Source organism: Gastrolobium bilobum, unplaced genomic scaffold, assembly GCF_033153095.1.
Source record: "Gastrolobium bilobum isolate Gb01-03AN ecotype WA unplaced genomic scaffold, APGP_CSIRO_Gbil_v1 utg3436, whole genome shotgun sequence".
NCBI classification, from domain to species: domain Eukaryota; kingdom Viridiplantae; phylum Streptophyta; class Magnoliopsida; order Fabales; family Fabaceae; genus Gastrolobium; species Gastrolobium bilobum.
In genome coordinates, this window is record NW_026896885.1 from 197,649 (window position 1) to 215,152 (window position 17,504).

Here is a 17,504-nt window from a genome sequence, read left to right on the forward strand (position 1 = left end):
ACAACATGTTTTAATTAATCCCCTTTTATTTTTTTATGATAACAAATTAATACATCTGTTGAAATCTTGACTAAAATGATAACCTTAAATTCCTAATTTTATTCCCCTTTTCAAATTTGCAGTTCACAATATCCGTAATGTAAAATGCATACCAAAATTCAAACGAAAAACATGATGGCGTATATACACAAAAACACAGGTTGTAAAATTGTTTATGTGCAGAGCTGCTGCATCTTGAGTTTTTTTTTTATTTTTAAACTTAGTGCATCCATCTTTGGAGTTAAGCACATTTTGTTACTCGAAGCTGAATGGAATGTGTTTTGTTGTGTATATATGGTGTCAGTATATTGGCAATGATGCCAATTTTTATTGCATGAGTAATCCTAACTTGCTTGATGCTTAATTGTTGAGGTAATGTTTTTCTTGACGTCAATGCACTTGATGAGATGGGAAATTGTATAAATTAGTTGGAACAGAGCATCAAAGACCTTAAGAGCAGTGATGGGAGCGGAGAGCTTGCCATCACTTGTGGGCTCCTACTAAGTCAAAAGAGGAAGAGTCGAAAAAAAAGTGGGTTCATTTTGTTACGGTACATTTTTTGTTTACAATAGTGGTTCAAAATTCATATATTTGCGATGTGGCTATGATTGCACTTTCTGGTTAGGAGATAAAACTGTCTTATTATTTTTAAAAAAATGACATTGTTAAACAAAATTTTATAACAAATATGTTAATTTGTTATTATCAAGTATAATGGGTTCATTGAAATAATTATAAATACAATGTGGTAATTAGAAACATGATCAAACATAATAGGGGTAAGTTATATTTTAGCCTAATATAAAAGTGTGTAGGATGTGTTAGAAATGTCGCTTCCATACTCAAGAGGGGGTGAATTGAATATTACAATATTTTCGCAAATCCTCTTCTAGTTTCTAAATAATCATTCCAAGCACACTTTGATATATGAAAAACTAAATAATGTATTCAAACAATCCATAACATATAATCTATCATAATATAGAACATATACTGGCATGTACAAGATATCAAATAATCAATTAAAGTGCTAGAAATAAAGAGTTCAGAGTTTAGAATATTGCAAACACAATATATCATGGTTCGGTTACTACCACTTGTGACCTACGTCCAGACTGAAGTTAATCGATATCAACTTTTTCACTAACGGTTAAGCTTCATGGGTGCTTGACAAACCTTAACAATCTTCCAAGACTTCAGATTTTTTGATACCTTATAATCTCCAAGTTTACGGGTACTTGGCTACCTTACAATTTTTTCCAATTTACTTATATATTTGGCTACCTCTCAAACAATAGGTTTCATAACCCTTTCAACTCAAGAATACAATAAGCGAAATGTTTGAAAGTGAATATGCACTCTCAAAGTGTGGATATATAATTTGAAACACTATGAATATATGAATTTTTAAGATATGAGCTCAAATATGTTTGATCTTTGAAAACTATAAAATAATAGTGTATAAGCTCTTAAAGTATGCTTAATATGTAAGAATGATGATCAATAAATTTTAGGGCCGTTGGGAATGTATATATATTGATTTCCTCCAAAACTAGCCGTTTATATCTGTTATAGGCTTTCTGTGTCACAGTGGTAATAGATTACTATTGTTTGATAATTGATTACCTGATGTGCAGGTAATCGATGCCAAACCAGACAACAATAATATTGTTTCATATTTTAGGCATAACTTGAGTTATACTTGTCAGATTGATGTGATCTTGGTCTCTTTGAAAAAATAAAAAATAGATCTACAAATTATACGAGAACACAAGATCTAAATCTATTATCTTTGATACGAAAAATTGTCCAAAATACAGAAACCAAATTATTCAGCAAATTTTAAGTTCAAATATATTCTAGCTTGCTTCCAACAATTTTTTATGAAAGATCTTAACTTGGTAAATATGTTTTGAAGTTATAAACATGTCAAGGATCTTTTCCATGGGTTTTTCAAATCTCTTTAAACAATTTAAAAGGTTATGGACTATGAAATTTGAAAAACATGTTAATTTTGAGAAAAACTTTGAGCTCATGCAATGCAATCTATCATATACCCTTAAATATAAGTCTAAGTCCTAAAGATATATTCTAAATATGATTTTAGATTTAGCTTCATGTCTTCTGTCTTAGAGTTTTACTTGAGCTTGATACTTTGACTTGTTCGAATGCCAATGCTTGACACTTTGTTGATTTTGATTATTTTTCACCATGATTGTGATATTGAGCTTCTCTTAGATGTCGTTCATGGTTTGTTGCCTATGATATTGATTTTGCTCTTCTTATTCTTCTTTGTTGCTCTTGATCCATTGCTATCTTTCTTCATAGCTTATCCATGTTCTTGTCACTTTAATATCTCATTAAAGTATAAAATGGAATGATAAAAGAGAGAGAAAAAAACATGTGGCCCTATCTCTTGAATGTGTCTATAGGAAAAAAAATTTGTTCTGTAATATTATACTTCTATTTCTCTTAAATATAAATTACTTTATTTTAATATTTAAAATATAATAAAAATAATAATAACTCACATTATTTAATTAATATATGTTTAATATTATAGAGTAAAAACTTTATTAAAAAAAAAACACTTAGGGGCCGTTTGGTACACAGATTTTTTTCGGATTCCCGGAAAATTGAATTTTTTTAAATTTTAAATTTTTAGATATTATCGTAAACTAAATGTAAAAATCATATTTTTGAAAATTGAAATTTTTGGACAAATAAAAATTTCTCCTATACTTACCCACCATTTAATATTCTTCGCATAAACAACTTAATAGTCCGAATTCCGATCAAATTACAACATTTTCCTTGTCGATTCAATCAGATAAAAGATGAATACAGAAACATAGGATTAGACTTTGTAGAGCCTAATGGGTCGACGTCAATCCATCTCTATCAAGCTGAGTCATTTTTTATTGTTTCCCGAGCCTAATTATGGGTTAGTCTCTCTATCATGATGATGAGTAACTTTTTATTGTCATTTTCGGTGCTGAATCAGTGAATTCATTGTATTTAAAAAGGGGAGAATGTATTTTTTTATGTTGCTGGAAGCAACTACTCTTCTGTCATTAAAATTTGTACAATATTTTTTTAAAATAAAAATAAAAAAATTTCATGGCCCTATGATTTCTCCATGTGCAGGAAAATTGACGTATCTCCCGTAACAATAGACACTTAAAGCCCATTTAAAAAATCTAAAATAGACTACAACTCATAAAATTAAAGTAGATAAGATTATGACTTTATCTATTGGGCCAACCCATGAAAATCTTTTTAGTTGGATTACGTATTTCTAACTTGACAATAGTTATCTCCAGCCCGTGACAATTAAGTAAAATTACAAAAGAACAAGAAGCATCCTGTGCAAAAATATCAATATTTCTACTCAAAATAACATAAGAAAAATGGAGATGCGGGGTATCGATCCCCGTACCTCTCGCATGCTAAGCGAGCGCTCTACCATCTGAGCTACATCCCCGCAGTAATCATATTTAGATTCCTTTGAATTTCATAGCTTCCTGCTGAATGTTCATACTAAATTTTTTGCTTTCGGTATTGCTATTGAGCATCGTTGTAAGGCAAACATATAAGACAAAAGGGTTTTAGCAAGCCAATAAACAGAAGAGTATGCAAATACTTATACATGCTCAATTTATTACGCAATAATATTGGACCAATTTTCCTTTCTAAGAATAGCCTCATGTAAATAAGCTACTCTTGTTTATTCATAATTTTACACTTAACTAATGGTTCTGATAAAGTTGAGCTAGACTGAAATGAAATCAACTTCATGAATGAGTTATATAGAGTGTATTATTGTTTCAAGGTAATGATAATTACAAAAATCCGATCCTTCAGAAACTTACAGAAACTAAAATGGCCTTTAACATTTTCCGTTTAAAATCAGTAGGAGGAACCACCTGTTAATTTTTTTTCATGTTCATAATAGAGAATTGTTCATTTTTCATTAATCAGTTAAGTTAGTTCTCTAACATGTTTAAGAGTAATGATATTTATGCAATCTTTTCCTTTAGAAACTTTCATATATTGTACTAGTGGCTCAAATTCAAGCAGCCTCACTGGAACTATCTCCTTTTAAACTCAATTGGAAGCACCCGTTTAGTTTGTTCCTGTTTGTCAATAGAGTAATAGTGCCATATATCATTACTTTATGTTAACTAGTTCCGTAACCTTGACATTTTTTTTTTTTTTAATAAAATCCAATTTTTATAGCTAGAAAGAAAGAGAGGCTTCAAGAGTGAAACTTAAGAGAAGGGCTTAGTAAAACCAATGCTTGCTCAATCAATGGCTTAACTAACAGTGTACATAACAAATAATACAAACACTAAATAACAATTTGGTTTCTGTATCATTCATTTGGTATGCTTCAATTCGTGTCAGATATCTTTGTCAGAATCTAACTGCCAATTAGCATTTGGGAAATCTGGAAATCAGCATCTGAAGGTTCTAGACTAGGGCCAGACAGCATCTTCAAATACCATTAACATATCTTGTATCAACCAATCTTCTGCCAACTAGTTCCCTCAACTCAATTTCACCAGGGAATCTGTTCTCCTTCAGCTTGGAAAAAACCTATGATGTACAAAGGAACAAGATGATCTTGAAGTCATGAAAAGTACTCAAATGTTGAAGATAAATTAGAACACATGTGCAATATGCTCTGAAGCTGAATGCTTCCATATATGACTAGTTGAGTTCCAGAGTTTCATCCTACTAGTATAGATGTAAACACTAAACACCATCATCAATAAAGGACACTAAATTAATTGCCAGCACTAACCAAGGACTTACCAATTCGCCATTGCAATATACTTCAAAAGCACCAGAACTCTGTAGGAAGGATTGAAGGAAATTTGCAAGAAGCCAAGTGCTTGCAATACTTCTAAACTTATTGGCATGCAAGGAATAGTACCATGGAGGTGGTGCCATTCCCAATCTGGGGAATATATGTTCACCTGCCACTATAATTGCAATAATTCCTGTTTGCGCCACTGGAATTACTTTGCTGAGAATGCGCTTTGGAAGTGGAGGTGGATAGTTAGCCAAAACAACATTAATTCCAGGAAATGCAGATTCCAGCATGTTTTTATCAGTTACTGCAGTTCCCCTGCAGAAAAAGTCATTCAAAATTACACAAGATACATTAAGGTTTGTTAAACTTGCAGATATGTGGATTCTACATAAAAACAAATTAATGATAAATGCAGCTAGAACAAGAAAAGTGTAGTCCAATTTTTGAAAATTTACTGGCTATAACACCAGTTAAATTCTCACACTGTTATGGAAAGATTAATATTACCACCAATATAACTCTCTATCATCAAGAATCAAAACTTTTAAAAGGACTAAAGGAGATTTGACCATTTACCAAAAGATACACTGTAACCAAATGAAAAGTGAAAATTTGAATACAGTTCAACAATGTTAGAAGGAAAGCAAAACATGCTTTCCATATATTAGTATAACTAATCATTGACTAAATAGGTCTATCTATCTCCGAGAGAGACAGATAATTGAGTGCCAAAAGATGTTGTGATTTTAACAAATAATTAACAATAGATACCATTTATATATGCATGACCTTGCTTAATTCAGCATCCACACAAGTAATATTTTCAATCATCTGTTTTTGCTTTTGTTTAGATTTCATTCTCCATCATTTCCTTTCAAATACCAAGAACTGAACCCCAAAAACATTAATAATCATAATGATAATATGTTACCAAAATAATAATAATAATAATAAATCACTCCTACTGGACCCGTATCTATTAAATGAAAACCCCTCAACTTAATTAAACAATTAGATCAAAATTAAAAAAAGCAAGAGATTGGGCAAACTTGTAAGAACAGGAAGTGCAGAAGTCAATGTTCACAGTATTGCCAACCCCAATTAGGCCAATGCCACTTTGTTTCTGCATTGATACAAACATATCAGAAAATAAAAAAAAAACCAAAAATGAGAAGAAGAAAAAAAAAACCAGAAAAAAGAAAAAGAAAATTTGTATAAGCCATGAATACAAAATCGTTTCTTTTGAAGTGGGAAACTGAGGGATGTGAAAAAACCTGCACGGGGAACTCAAGGGGTTGCTGAAGATGCGGTTGAGATTGAGGGTTGGGTTGAATGGAATGGTGATGGTGATGTTGATGTTGATGGGTTGGTTTGGGAGAATCTGGTGGAGGAGCGAAAAGGTTAATAATGTCAGAGAAGAAGAGGAAGATTGGTAACCCAACAAGAAGAATTTGAGTTCGATCCATTGCAAGAAGATCCACAAAGGAGAGAGAGAGAGAGAGGAGCTAGAGCAGAAACAGATGTAGTATGCTTTAGTGGATTTTATGAAAAATTAAGGTGGAAGTTAATAATGTCTTTCGGAATTTTATATGTTGCGCTAACGAAATATATAAACTATTAGGGAGGATATTCTTACTATCAAAGTTTTTCACTATTAATTTACTACCTATCTAATCACTATTGGATCAAAGAGAGAGAATGCTAAAAAGTTTTTGAGAAAAGAGAAAATGTTGATTCAATGATGATTAAATAAGTAGTGAGTTGGTAGTAAAAAGTTTTGGTAGTAATAATATCCTCCTCTAAGACTATTTGAATAAGTTTTGGCTTAAATATACAATATTTGGATAATGACTTATCATCTCAGTGTAGATAAAATTATAATGATAAAACTTCTCATTGGAATTGTTCGATTTGAATTCTTGATTCAAAAGTAAATCTTTGAAAATTCAATTTCCAACTATTTAAATCTATAAGACTTTCATTTCATGGCTTATCAAAAATTTAAAAAAATATTAACTAAAATATTATTATTTTATTATTTGTAATTGTTCAAGTAATAATTTATATTTTTTTCTTATTTAAAACATATAATACGATATATGCTAGCTTATATATATCACCTCATTCTAAAATAGGTTAATGATATTTTAAATACAATTTTATTAAACTTAAACCTGTTTTATTAAATATAATAAGAGAAAAGTGTTTGTCATTTTAAATGACATAAAGTTATGTCATTTTAAGAGAGAGATAGATATAGAATAAATTTTTTATTTAAATTTTAAATTAAAAAAAAACTATCAACTTTCTCTTTTCCATGATTTCTATTTTCTGTATCTATTTCTCTCTTAAAATAACATAACTTATGTCCTTTAAAATAACAAACACCAAACCCATATAACAAATAGGTGATGTCGCTTGTTTACACCTCTGATAATGATTGACGCCCCTACCAAAGATAAGTTTTGTCTTTTTTGTAAATAAAGAGCGGCTAAGTCCCAGAAACAGAAAGAAATTACAAATCAGAAACTAACAAGCTAGACATATTTCTAGTATCAGCAACTATAAGTTCCATCAACTGAGGAAGAGGATCTTTAAAAATCTTGAAATAGAGATTATTAGTCTGTCCAGCTTTAGCTAACCAATGAGCACATTTATTGTTTTCTCTCTTGAGAAATATATTAGCTATAAATTACCAGTTGGAATAAATGTAGTTTATGGTGGATTTAATATATTTCAAGTCGGTGAATTATTAATTAATTAAGTATTATAGGGTAAATAGTTTCACTCATTGACTTATATTTTCTTATTTATATGATTAGAATCTAATAATATTAATTTAAATATTTTATTTAAGTAAATTGTATTGAAAATTTTAAGTTATTTGTTTTAATACTTAGCAATTAATTATGAGAATTTATAAATTCCTGTTGTCTAACTCTAGCTCAATACAAGTTATTGGGTTAGTCCAAATCGGGCCCAGTGGCTGAAAGTTATTTTTCTTCAATTTCTTTGACCCAACTCACACATCTTATTATGTTATTCAAATTAAGGTAAATTTGACCCATTTGAAATCAATGTAACCCCTCAAAGAATATGGTTCAATTTCACTTAAAAACTATAAAATAAAATAAAGGTAACTATCACAAGTTGGCACAAGGCGTTGTGGTGAGAAGCCATTAAAAATTCGTTAAAAACAAATAAGTGAAATAGAGTCATCAATAATTTTATTTAAATTAAAAAATTGCAAAACTGATTTTTAAAATTTAAGATTAGATTCGAAAATCTGATTATATACAAAAATTGATAAAATTATGTTTAGGTACAAGGCTTAGGATAGGGAATCGCATCTTTTATCTCTTTAGCTTGCCACTTATCTTTAATTGTTATTTTTAAAAGATATGGAATCATAGCATGCATCCAAAACAAAAACAATCCTTACAAATCAATTGGGAACAATTCTTTTCAAAAAGTTAGAGAACTTAAAATAAATATATACATTTTTTAAAATATTATTTTATTATTCATTGAGTGACTCTCACAAAGTTAACTATTCAAAATAACATCGTAACATTAAGCAAGGAAGTACGTTACGCAACTGTGATTTATTTTCTATTCAACAAAACCTCGTCATCTTTTAAGTAATCCTATTACATGACATCAAAATCCTAGTATATTATCTTAATTAACTTAGAAAAAGTCCAAGGTTTTGTTAATGGCATAATGATTGACATTATGTGCTTGTCAATATGAAAAGTGAATAAGTATTTGAAGACATCTATAATTCTATCATTTTTTTTTATATATATATTGAAATTTTTAAATGAGTAATTAATAATGACAATTTTGAAGAAAAAACATACAAAATTAAGCATGTTGACGAGCTATATAAAACAGAGAATAATAATATAAATGAAAAAACATTTAAAACTGGAATCTGACGAAAGATTAATGTATGCAAATCAAGCATTTGACTTAATATATTTCTCAAGAAAAAAAAATTGTTACATTTATAACAAAATTCAGAGGGTTAATTTATCCTTAAACAATATCATATCGGCCAAATCATCTTGAATGATAACTGCTCTCATGATGACTTTGTTTTTTTCTGCAGTTAGTTAACGTAGATAAATTATCTGCAGTAGGTTCAATACGACGTCGTTTTGGGACGGAAGTTACGGTGTTTTTATAATTTTAATTTATTTCAGAGTTATCATAGTCTTTATAATTATAATTTTCTAATCTTTTAATCCCAAAACAATGTTTTAAAAATAAATATAAATAACTTATCTACACCAATTACAAAATATTTTTCTGTTAATTTCTACCCTTTTTTATCAATAAATGGAATTAACAAATAGAATAACAAATTAACAAAAGTGTCCCATATGCACATGGACGTCACCTCAATCACCATTCACATTAAAGCACATAGCCAGGAATGAAAATTTGGTTAGTTATAATGATGATACGTCATGGACCAAAGACTTCCACTTCGTGCCAATAAACAAAAGTAAAGGCATAAAAATAGGAGATTCCACTTTCAAAGGCAAAGAATAGTGAAATTTCATTCCACTTGCGAATGGGAAACCCAACAAAAGAACGTGGAAATTAAAAGTTAAATATGGCTGAGTCTCTCTCTCTCATAGACTCACACATGTTGCATCCTATAGTATTTAAATAATCGATCTTAACATGAACCAGAAGAGACCCTTTTCTTCTTCTACCTAGAAATTGAACCCTTTGGATATACCCTTTTTGTTAAAAGGGTGGGAGAAACCTGAGAGAAAATTAAAGCACAAACGTGAGGCTCTTGTTGAAACACACAAGTGCATACCTATTCTAATATCTTAAATTTCTCAACTTGTTTATTTGTTTGTCCTAGAATATTTGCTCTCTCTCTCTCTATTGTTTTGTAACTTTACCTTTTTGTCCTCCGAGGGACTTGGAAGTAGTAGGAACCAATTGACAAACCAACCCCTTTGGGTAAAAGCTCCATCTAGGTCTCCAATGGCAACATGGGTTTTATCAGAATGTGGCTTAAAGCCTCTTTCTCCTGTGTTTCCTCGACCTAGAACAGGAGCCATTTCGGGCCACAAGCCTTCAAAGTTTAGATTTTTGAACACAAACAAGGGGTTGGCAGATCTGAAGATCCAAACAAGAGGTTTTGCATGTTGTAGCTTTAGGGAGAGAAACTGGGAATTGAAAGTGAGTGTTCCTTTGAGGGTTGGCACCACTGAAGGAGAGGAAAAAGGTGGAGAGAGAATCAATGGGGTTGAACAAGAAGTGCCACAATTTGACCCTGCTACACCACCACCATTCAAATTGGCTGATATTAGAGAAGCCATTCCTAAGCACTGTTGGGTTAAGGACCCATGGAAGTCCATGAGTTATGTAGTGAGGGATGTCATTGTGGTTTTGGGGTTGGCTGCTACTGCAGCTTATCTTAACAACTGGTTGGTTTGGCCTCTTTATTGGGCTGCTCAGGGAACCATGTTTTGGGCTCTCTTTGTTCTTGGTCATGATTGGTAATACCCAATTTCATCTCTCTATTTTTGTTTTCCTCTAATGCAGATTTATAATTCAATTGTTGATTGGCTTTGTTTTTTGGGGGTGGAAAAATTGGATTCTTATTGTTAGTTTTGATAACTATGACTGGTGCTTTGGACTTTTCAGTGGTCATGGAAGCTTTTCAAACAATCCTAAGCTGAACAGTGTTGTTGGCCATTTGCTTCATTCTTCAATTCTAGTACCATATCATGGGTGGTATGCTACTGCATAAATTGCTATTCTTCTAGCTAGTGCTTTTTTTGTCTTATCCTAATCTGCATCATTTCTAGTCTAGGCTTTGAAACTGATAGTTTCATGAATTGCACAGGAGAATCAGTCATAGAACACATCATCAAAACCATGGCCATGTTGAAAATGATGAATCTTGGCACCCGGTGAGCTGATATTCCTTGTTCTGGTTTTTAGGGGAATCTGTTTTATGTCTCCATTTTCTAATCCAAGAAGTTTAATGTTAATTTTGCAGTTGCCTGAGAAAATCTTCAAGAGCTTGGACAAATTAACACTTATTTTAAGATTTTCAGCACCTTTTCCATTGCTTGCTTATCCTATCTACCTTGTAAGTTATAGTGCCTAATAGTTTTACCAGAACTTGAACATATATTGGTATTAGATCTTGTGTAGAATTGACATTTGTTATGATAATCTTTGAATTCAGTGGAACAGGAGTCCTGGGAAGACCGGTTCTCACTTTAACCCAAACAGTGACTTGTTCGTTCCCAATGAAAGAAAAGATGTTATTACTTCAACAATTTGTTGGACAGCTATGGCTGCTTTGCTTGTAGTTTTAGGATTTGTAATGGGTCCAGTTCAATTGCTTAAGCTTTATGGCATTCCCTACTGGGTAAACTCCACCTCCTTTTCTAACTATTAATCAGACACTTAATAATAATGGGTTTTTCTATCTGAATCAAAATGAAGTACTAACTAATTTGACTTTACTTGAAATTGAAGATGTTTGTTATGTGGTTGGATTTGGTGACTTACTTGCATCACCATGGCCATGAAGACAAATTACCATGGTATCGTGGACAGGTAATCTTTCTTTTCATGCAAAATGTTTGCTCAACTCGGTCTTTCCATCTTTTGAATAACTTCAGAAAAAGTTGTAATTAACTAAAATTTAATTTTCATCAGATACTTTCTTTCTTGTTTATGGGAACTTGGAAGTTTTCAAAATTCAATCTTCCTTCACAGTTTTATCCTTTCATTATGTTGGACAGGAATGGACCTACCTTAGGGGTGGCCTTACAACTATTGATCGTGACTATGGATGGATTAATAACGTCCACCATGATATTGGAACCCATGTCATTCATCACCTTTTTCCTCAAATCCCACACTATCATTTAATAGAAGCAGTGAGTACCCTTCTACTCTACTTTCAATGTATCAAAGATTATAGGAACTTTCATGAATTGTATAAACTTGAATTTGTCTTTGCTCCACGTGTAGACTGAGGCAGTTAAGCCAGTTCTTGGCAAATATTACCGGGAGCCAAAGAAGTCAAGCCCTCTTCCATTTCACCTCATTACAGATTTGATAAAAAGTTTGAAGAAAGACCATTTTGTTAGTGACACTGGGGATGTTGTGTACTATCAAACAGACTCTAAGCTTAGTGGCTCTTCTACAACATCAAACTAAAGCTTTGATTTTTTTTCCTCTTGAAGACATGCGACACAATTCCTTAGCTCTGAAGATTGTGTCTGTGCATGTACTCTCATTGAGTCCAAAACCTGTCAAGAGTTTAATTCCTCATTAGTAAAGGGTATTAGAGTTCTATGATGACAAATTCAATTTGTAACTAAGTGCTATTGAAAGCATGAGCAGGGTAAATGTGGTAAATGTAGTGTGTTTTTCATTGAAGAGCAAAGAGTATGTAAATTGTTTATTCTTGATGAAGGAAGAAATACTTTCATCAAATGAATTATGTTTTTGCTCAAACTCAATCTCGAAAATTGAATGATAATTGCAAAGAATTGAAGCAACTGATGTCTTTTACTCCTGTTGGTCATCTCATTTTTATTCTCAATCAATGGTTTGAATTTTCTATGATGTTGAAGTCACATATTAGGCTACCCTATCATGCACTTTATTAAAGGCTGAAAACATGGTGCGTGCCTCCACTAGTGTCAATGCTTTTCATATAAATTCATTTTCACATTTCTATGATTCAAAACATGATAGCTAATAGCCACGAAACTCAAGCATTGCTGCCCCCACATGTGCTTGTTTATCAGTTGTGACCTGTGATCAGAAGATATGGGACCGCATGTTCATAGCCCAAAAACTAGTTACGTCTCAAGCATTTTCACCATTCATATCATAGCCATATCAATATATCATGATTCATGTCCAAAAGGGAGTACATAGAGAACCGCCACACAAATTTCATATCTATATATGAAAAAATGTAAGTACTTCGAATAGAAAACTTGAACAATGAATAAATTATGTGCCAATAAAATAAAATACCAAAGATAAAGCTTTTTTTTTTAAACCCAAAACAACGTTGTTTTGGGATTTGGGGAAAAAAAATCAGGGTATTTTAATAATATTTATAATATAAGAAAAAAGTAAAATTTCTAAAATATTCAGTTTTTTTTTTCCTTAAACCCTAAATCAACTTTATTTTGGAATTGTTGGAGATAATTTTATCTCTCGTTGTAAGAGAAATATTTTTTCAATGAATTATCATAAAATTGGTTTAAATTTGGGGGAAACACTTCTCATGTTGCATGAGAAGTGTTTTGTCATGTGATGATCTTTCGATTTGTGTACAAAATTTTATTTATTTTTTAATAAGTGCGAGACCCATCACTAGTTGTGACATAACATGAGAAAACAATTCTCATCTAATATGAGAAAATCAAAGCCTTTAAATTTGTGACTATAAGTATATTTTTAATTAAATTAATTTAACTGTTAATTTATTTCGCATATATGACATGTTTAAGACCAATTATATGTGTAAGCTAAAATCGCGATTTTACATAAAATTGACGGGACGATCAAAAATCGTAAAACATAAAATTGTAATATAATTTTTTTTATAAAAAATCATAAAATTGCAGTAATAAATCTACTACATGTGTAAGTATAATTTCTATTCTAAAAATCATCTCTATATGATTGAAGAATCAATGATAAAGGAAGTTACGATAAAGATAGAGGATCAAAGGAAGGTTGATTAGAATTCTTTAAAGTTAAAATGCTACAGATAATATAAAAATCGGAGTAGCTAATAGTGGATTATTGATTGGGATTGGGATTGGATATTGGTAGCGGATTGTCCCCTTATCTTTTATTTTTCTGTATTCTCTGTGTTTCAACTACTTATATTTTGATTTCATAAAATTTCGTAATTGTACCAAAATAACTAATTCACTCATTGGTTCTTTGAGTAGCTAAACAAAGCATGTTTAGACTATAGTTGGGGAAATGAGATGATTAGGTCGATGTTGTATCCAAGATTTAAAATTCGTACCTAGCCTTAGGAAGATTTAGGAGATATTGACCCTTAATAATTGGGATAACATATTATATTTATATTTTGTCGTGCCTACTCTATTTAATTTTACATATACCGTTATATCATAATCTCAATTTACCTTCACAATTTCTCTATCTTTCTACTGTTGAATAAGATTGTGATATGACAATATAAATAAAAGTAGATAGAATAGATATGAAAAAAAAGAAAGATAAATATAATATCCTATCGCTAATAACTAATTCCCAAGAGAAATGGTGGGGAAATGCAATAACTAAATGGTGGGCCCGAGACAATGTTATAAAAATCAGATTGACGCGACTGCGTCAATCCAAAAATTGGTGAACTGATTATGTAATCGGTCTGATTTTCATATTAGATCAGCTATGTTATAGAATTGGTGTGATCCGGTGCGAGCCGACTGATTTTTGTAAAAATCGGTGACCCAGTCCGTTCAACCGGTGACCCAGCTCAATTCATAAAAAAAAGGTTTGTTCTCATAATTGATGCCTTTCTTTTTTTCACTCTCATATACAAATGGTTTGTTTTCTTTTGAAATATTTGAGTGATCTGTAGCTTATTAACTTATATAGATTATGTACCTACAACACTAATATTATCTTAGTTATGTAATATGCAGAGAATTTTGATTTGATTTATAGTTAGAGATGTCGTCTACTGAACTTGAAACACTAGTATCACAAGTATTTTATGTTTGATTGATCTTTTGTTGGATAATGATATGTAATTTATTATTTTTCATATTAAAATATTTGAAATTGTTCATTTTTTACAGGTATTTAAGTATATTTATAATTTTTTAATATAATTTATAAATTTACATATACTTACTGGATTATGCGGTTGAACCAGTGACCTACTAATTGAACAAATGACCCAATATCTGAACTGAGTCAATAATCGGGGCAGGTTTAATAAGATTGGTATTGATATGAGATAATTAATCTTTAAATTTAGGATTGCTAGCCTATGGGCCTAGGACCAGTCAATGTGTTGGCAATTGAAGAAAGTTTAAGTCACATGAAAATTTTAACCATGCGGTGATTTAAATTACCTAATAATTTACTTATTTGTAATCAAACTTTCTCATTCAAATTCACGGTTAAATGTAGTCCAAATTTGTTTATTATGTAAAGCTTTTAGAAAATTGTAATTAGCTTTTACATGCCAATCCTGGAGGTACTTCTCAATCCTGGAGGTACTTCTCCCATTATAATTTGCACCGAGTTTAATCCACAATTCAACCATGTTTGGTCAAAAAATTGTTAATTTGTGTTTAAACAAGATTTTTATTTTTGGTTGTGTGTGTGTGTGGGTGGGGGGTTTCTTATATTATGGTTTCAGTGGAAGTGGGAAAAAAAATATTTACTTTTCCATAATGTCAAATCATGGTTTTCAAACTATAATCCAAATGCCCCACGAAAATTAAGTTTTTAAATCTGCTACAAAAGTTTTTTTGGTGATGGGAATTACTGAGAATTCTTGACTAGATAATAAAAAATATGAGGTTGTGAATATTGGTTAGAGAATAATAATTAATTATGGTCCTTAAATTATATTTTAGACGAATTATTATGGTAGCCTTGATGTGGTTATCATACTTAAAAGTGGGTTGTTAAAATTTTAATTGATGGTTGATTTCATATTAAATGTTTACAACTCATTAAAATATAAGCAGTAGCTAATCATATGCATATTGCATAATATACCCTTTTAGGAATTACACAATAAATAAAATAAATAAGGAACCGTTAACTAGAAAATGAGTAAATGAAGCAGTAACACAATTTGTAAGTCATTAAAAGCATAAAGCTGTATACCCAAAAAAAAAAAACATAAAGCTGTATGAAAAGCTTTTTAAGAAAGCGATGGGCTTAAATTCTTTGTCAGCCTTCATAATGAATCGTTTATTTTATTTTTACGCTAGGGGTGTGTTTGGTACAAGAGAAATTTTTTGGTGACCGGGAATCATGATTAATGGGAATTCAGTAGAAATTGAGTTTACTTGGAATCTTACGAAAGATGTGTTTGGTTCGCCAAAATATTACCGGGAATATTAGGTAAAAATTAATGATTCCATATTTGGTTTAGAACGAAATATGACTTGGAATATGAGGTTATTTTACAAAAATAACCCCAAACTATTTTTATTTTTGTAATTGATAGATTGAGTCTAGATTTTTATGTGTATTGGGGTATTTTTGTCTCAAAATTTATTGTTGTGTTTTTCCTTTACTTGGTATTCTGATTGGTATTCCGAATTACCATATTATTTTTGGTAATCTGAATAGTAACTTTTCTTTATAAATCAAATTACCGGTAATCCTTGGATATCCGGGAATCGTAATTTATTCCTTCTACCAAACGTGGTAATTACATTTACTAAAGAAGGATTACCGGTAATCCTCTCCAAAAACTTGAACCAAACACCCCCTAGAGGTATGGATTTTGTGGTAAAAATAAGTGCTTAGGGGTTTCCACTACACGAAGTATCCTAACATAAACTAATTTGATCGGATAATTGATTAAAATGTCACGATTTACCAACTTTTTTACTTAAATGTCACGCAAACAGTGTTATTTCTCAATCTGCCACGAGGGCAAGTTCGCTTCTGACACAGGCGAACTCGATTTGTTGACGTGTCATATTTTTAGTGGATAACAAGTATCAAATTTTGAAAAAAAAAAAAATGAAGGTCGCCTACATGGTAGGCGAACTTAGTTAAAAACAAAGGTCGTCTGTGTCAGAAGCGAACTCTGACACCACCAGCTTGCTGACACATCATCATGCATAGTTCGCTACTGCTGCAAGCGACCTTGCCTGCGTGACAGTTTGAAAAATTAATTCAGGAGTGTGGCATTTAGGTAAATTTGTGTGGGAACAGTGGCACAATGGTCACTATTCCAATTTGATCACCGTGACCCACCGTCCTACTGAAAAACCAAGTCCAAATTGATGCTTAAAATCTATTATAATGAGTTAATTATATTGGACCTATCAATTTAACACTTGAATCATTTGGTTCTATCAATATAACCCTTATGCTATTTGGTTCTTTGAGTAGCTTCGTTTTGGATATGTAGGTCACTTATGCCAAGCCCTCAATTAAAGTTTCCATTAGCCCATGAAAAACGGTTGAAAATATTTAGTCAGGATTAACAATATGGCTTGGTAATTTAAAAGTACACATCTTTATACAAATGAAAATTATTTATGACAGAAAACTAAATTGAAAGGTTTATTTATAGTCCACAAATTTTCAGAAACTTTCTTGTGAAAATAACTAAAACCAATGTGAAGATATTTTTTCTTTTTGAGAATAGTACCAAGATATTTTACTATCGCATTAAACATATGGCTACTAAAGTGACCAACTATTATCCTCTTGTGAGCAAATGATGCTGGGGTTGTCACAGTTAATACTTGATAGAAAATCCATAAAGCTCACAAAATCGGTCTTCAAAGATTTGAGAGCTTAAAAATATAATAGTATTTGCTCAATGGGTGTAGCTCAGTTGGTTCCTTAGAGCTGAGTTAGTGGGGTTAGACATGAGTTCGATTCT

General features: G+C 31.2%; 2 protein-coding genes and 1 non-coding gene across 5 annotated transcripts; 1 reads left to right on the plus strand and 2 right to left on the minus strand.

The window, feature by feature from the left end:
* Positions 1-3,450: 3,450 nt before the first annotated feature.
* Positions 3,451-3,523, minus strand: TRNAA-AGC (transfer RNA alanine (anticodon AGC)). The gene has a single exon. It is a non-coding gene; the product is annotated as a tRNA-Ala (tRNA).
* Positions 3,524-4,325: 802 nt separating this feature from the next.
* On the minus strand, positions 4,326-6,395 carry LOC133302654 (selT-like protein). 2 transcript variants are annotated; one of them, XM_061502468.1, is made up of 4 exons: positions 6,139-6,395; positions 5,908-5,981; positions 4,858-5,173; positions 4,326-4,638 (listed from the first exon to the last, which is right to left on the minus strand). In XM_061502468.1, the coding sequence occupies exons 1-4, from the start codon at positions 6,322-6,324 to the stop codon at positions 4,537-4,539; spliced, it is 678 nt and encodes a 225-aa protein (XP_061358452.1). In that variant the 5' UTR covers positions 6,325-6,395; the 3' UTR covers positions 4,326-4,536. The 2 variants fall into 2 exon arrangements, with proteins under 2 accessions (XP_061358452.1, XP_061358451.1); XM_061502467.1 differs by having other exon boundaries at positions 6,133-6,395.
* A 3,057-nt stretch (positions 6,396-9,452) lies between these two features.
* On the plus strand, positions 9,453-12,406 carry LOC133302653 (omega-3 fatty acid desaturase, chloroplastic-like). Of its 2 annotated transcripts, none has more exons than XM_061502466.1 (8): positions 9,453-10,386; positions 10,535-10,624; positions 10,737-10,803; positions 10,893-10,985; positions 11,085-11,270; positions 11,381-11,461; positions 11,650-11,736; positions 11,882-12,406. In XM_061502466.1, exons 1-8 carry the CDS (start codon positions 9,869-9,871, stop codon positions 12,068-12,070), a joined length of 1,311 nt encoding a protein of 436 aa, XP_061358450.1. In that variant the 5' UTR covers positions 9,453-9,868; the 3' UTR covers positions 12,071-12,406. The 2 variants fall into 2 exon arrangements, with proteins under 2 accessions (XP_061358450.1, XP_061358449.1); XM_061502465.1 differs by having other exon boundaries at positions 9,464-10,386; positions 11,650-11,787.
* The last annotated feature ends 5,098 nt before the right edge of the window (positions 12,407-17,504 follow it).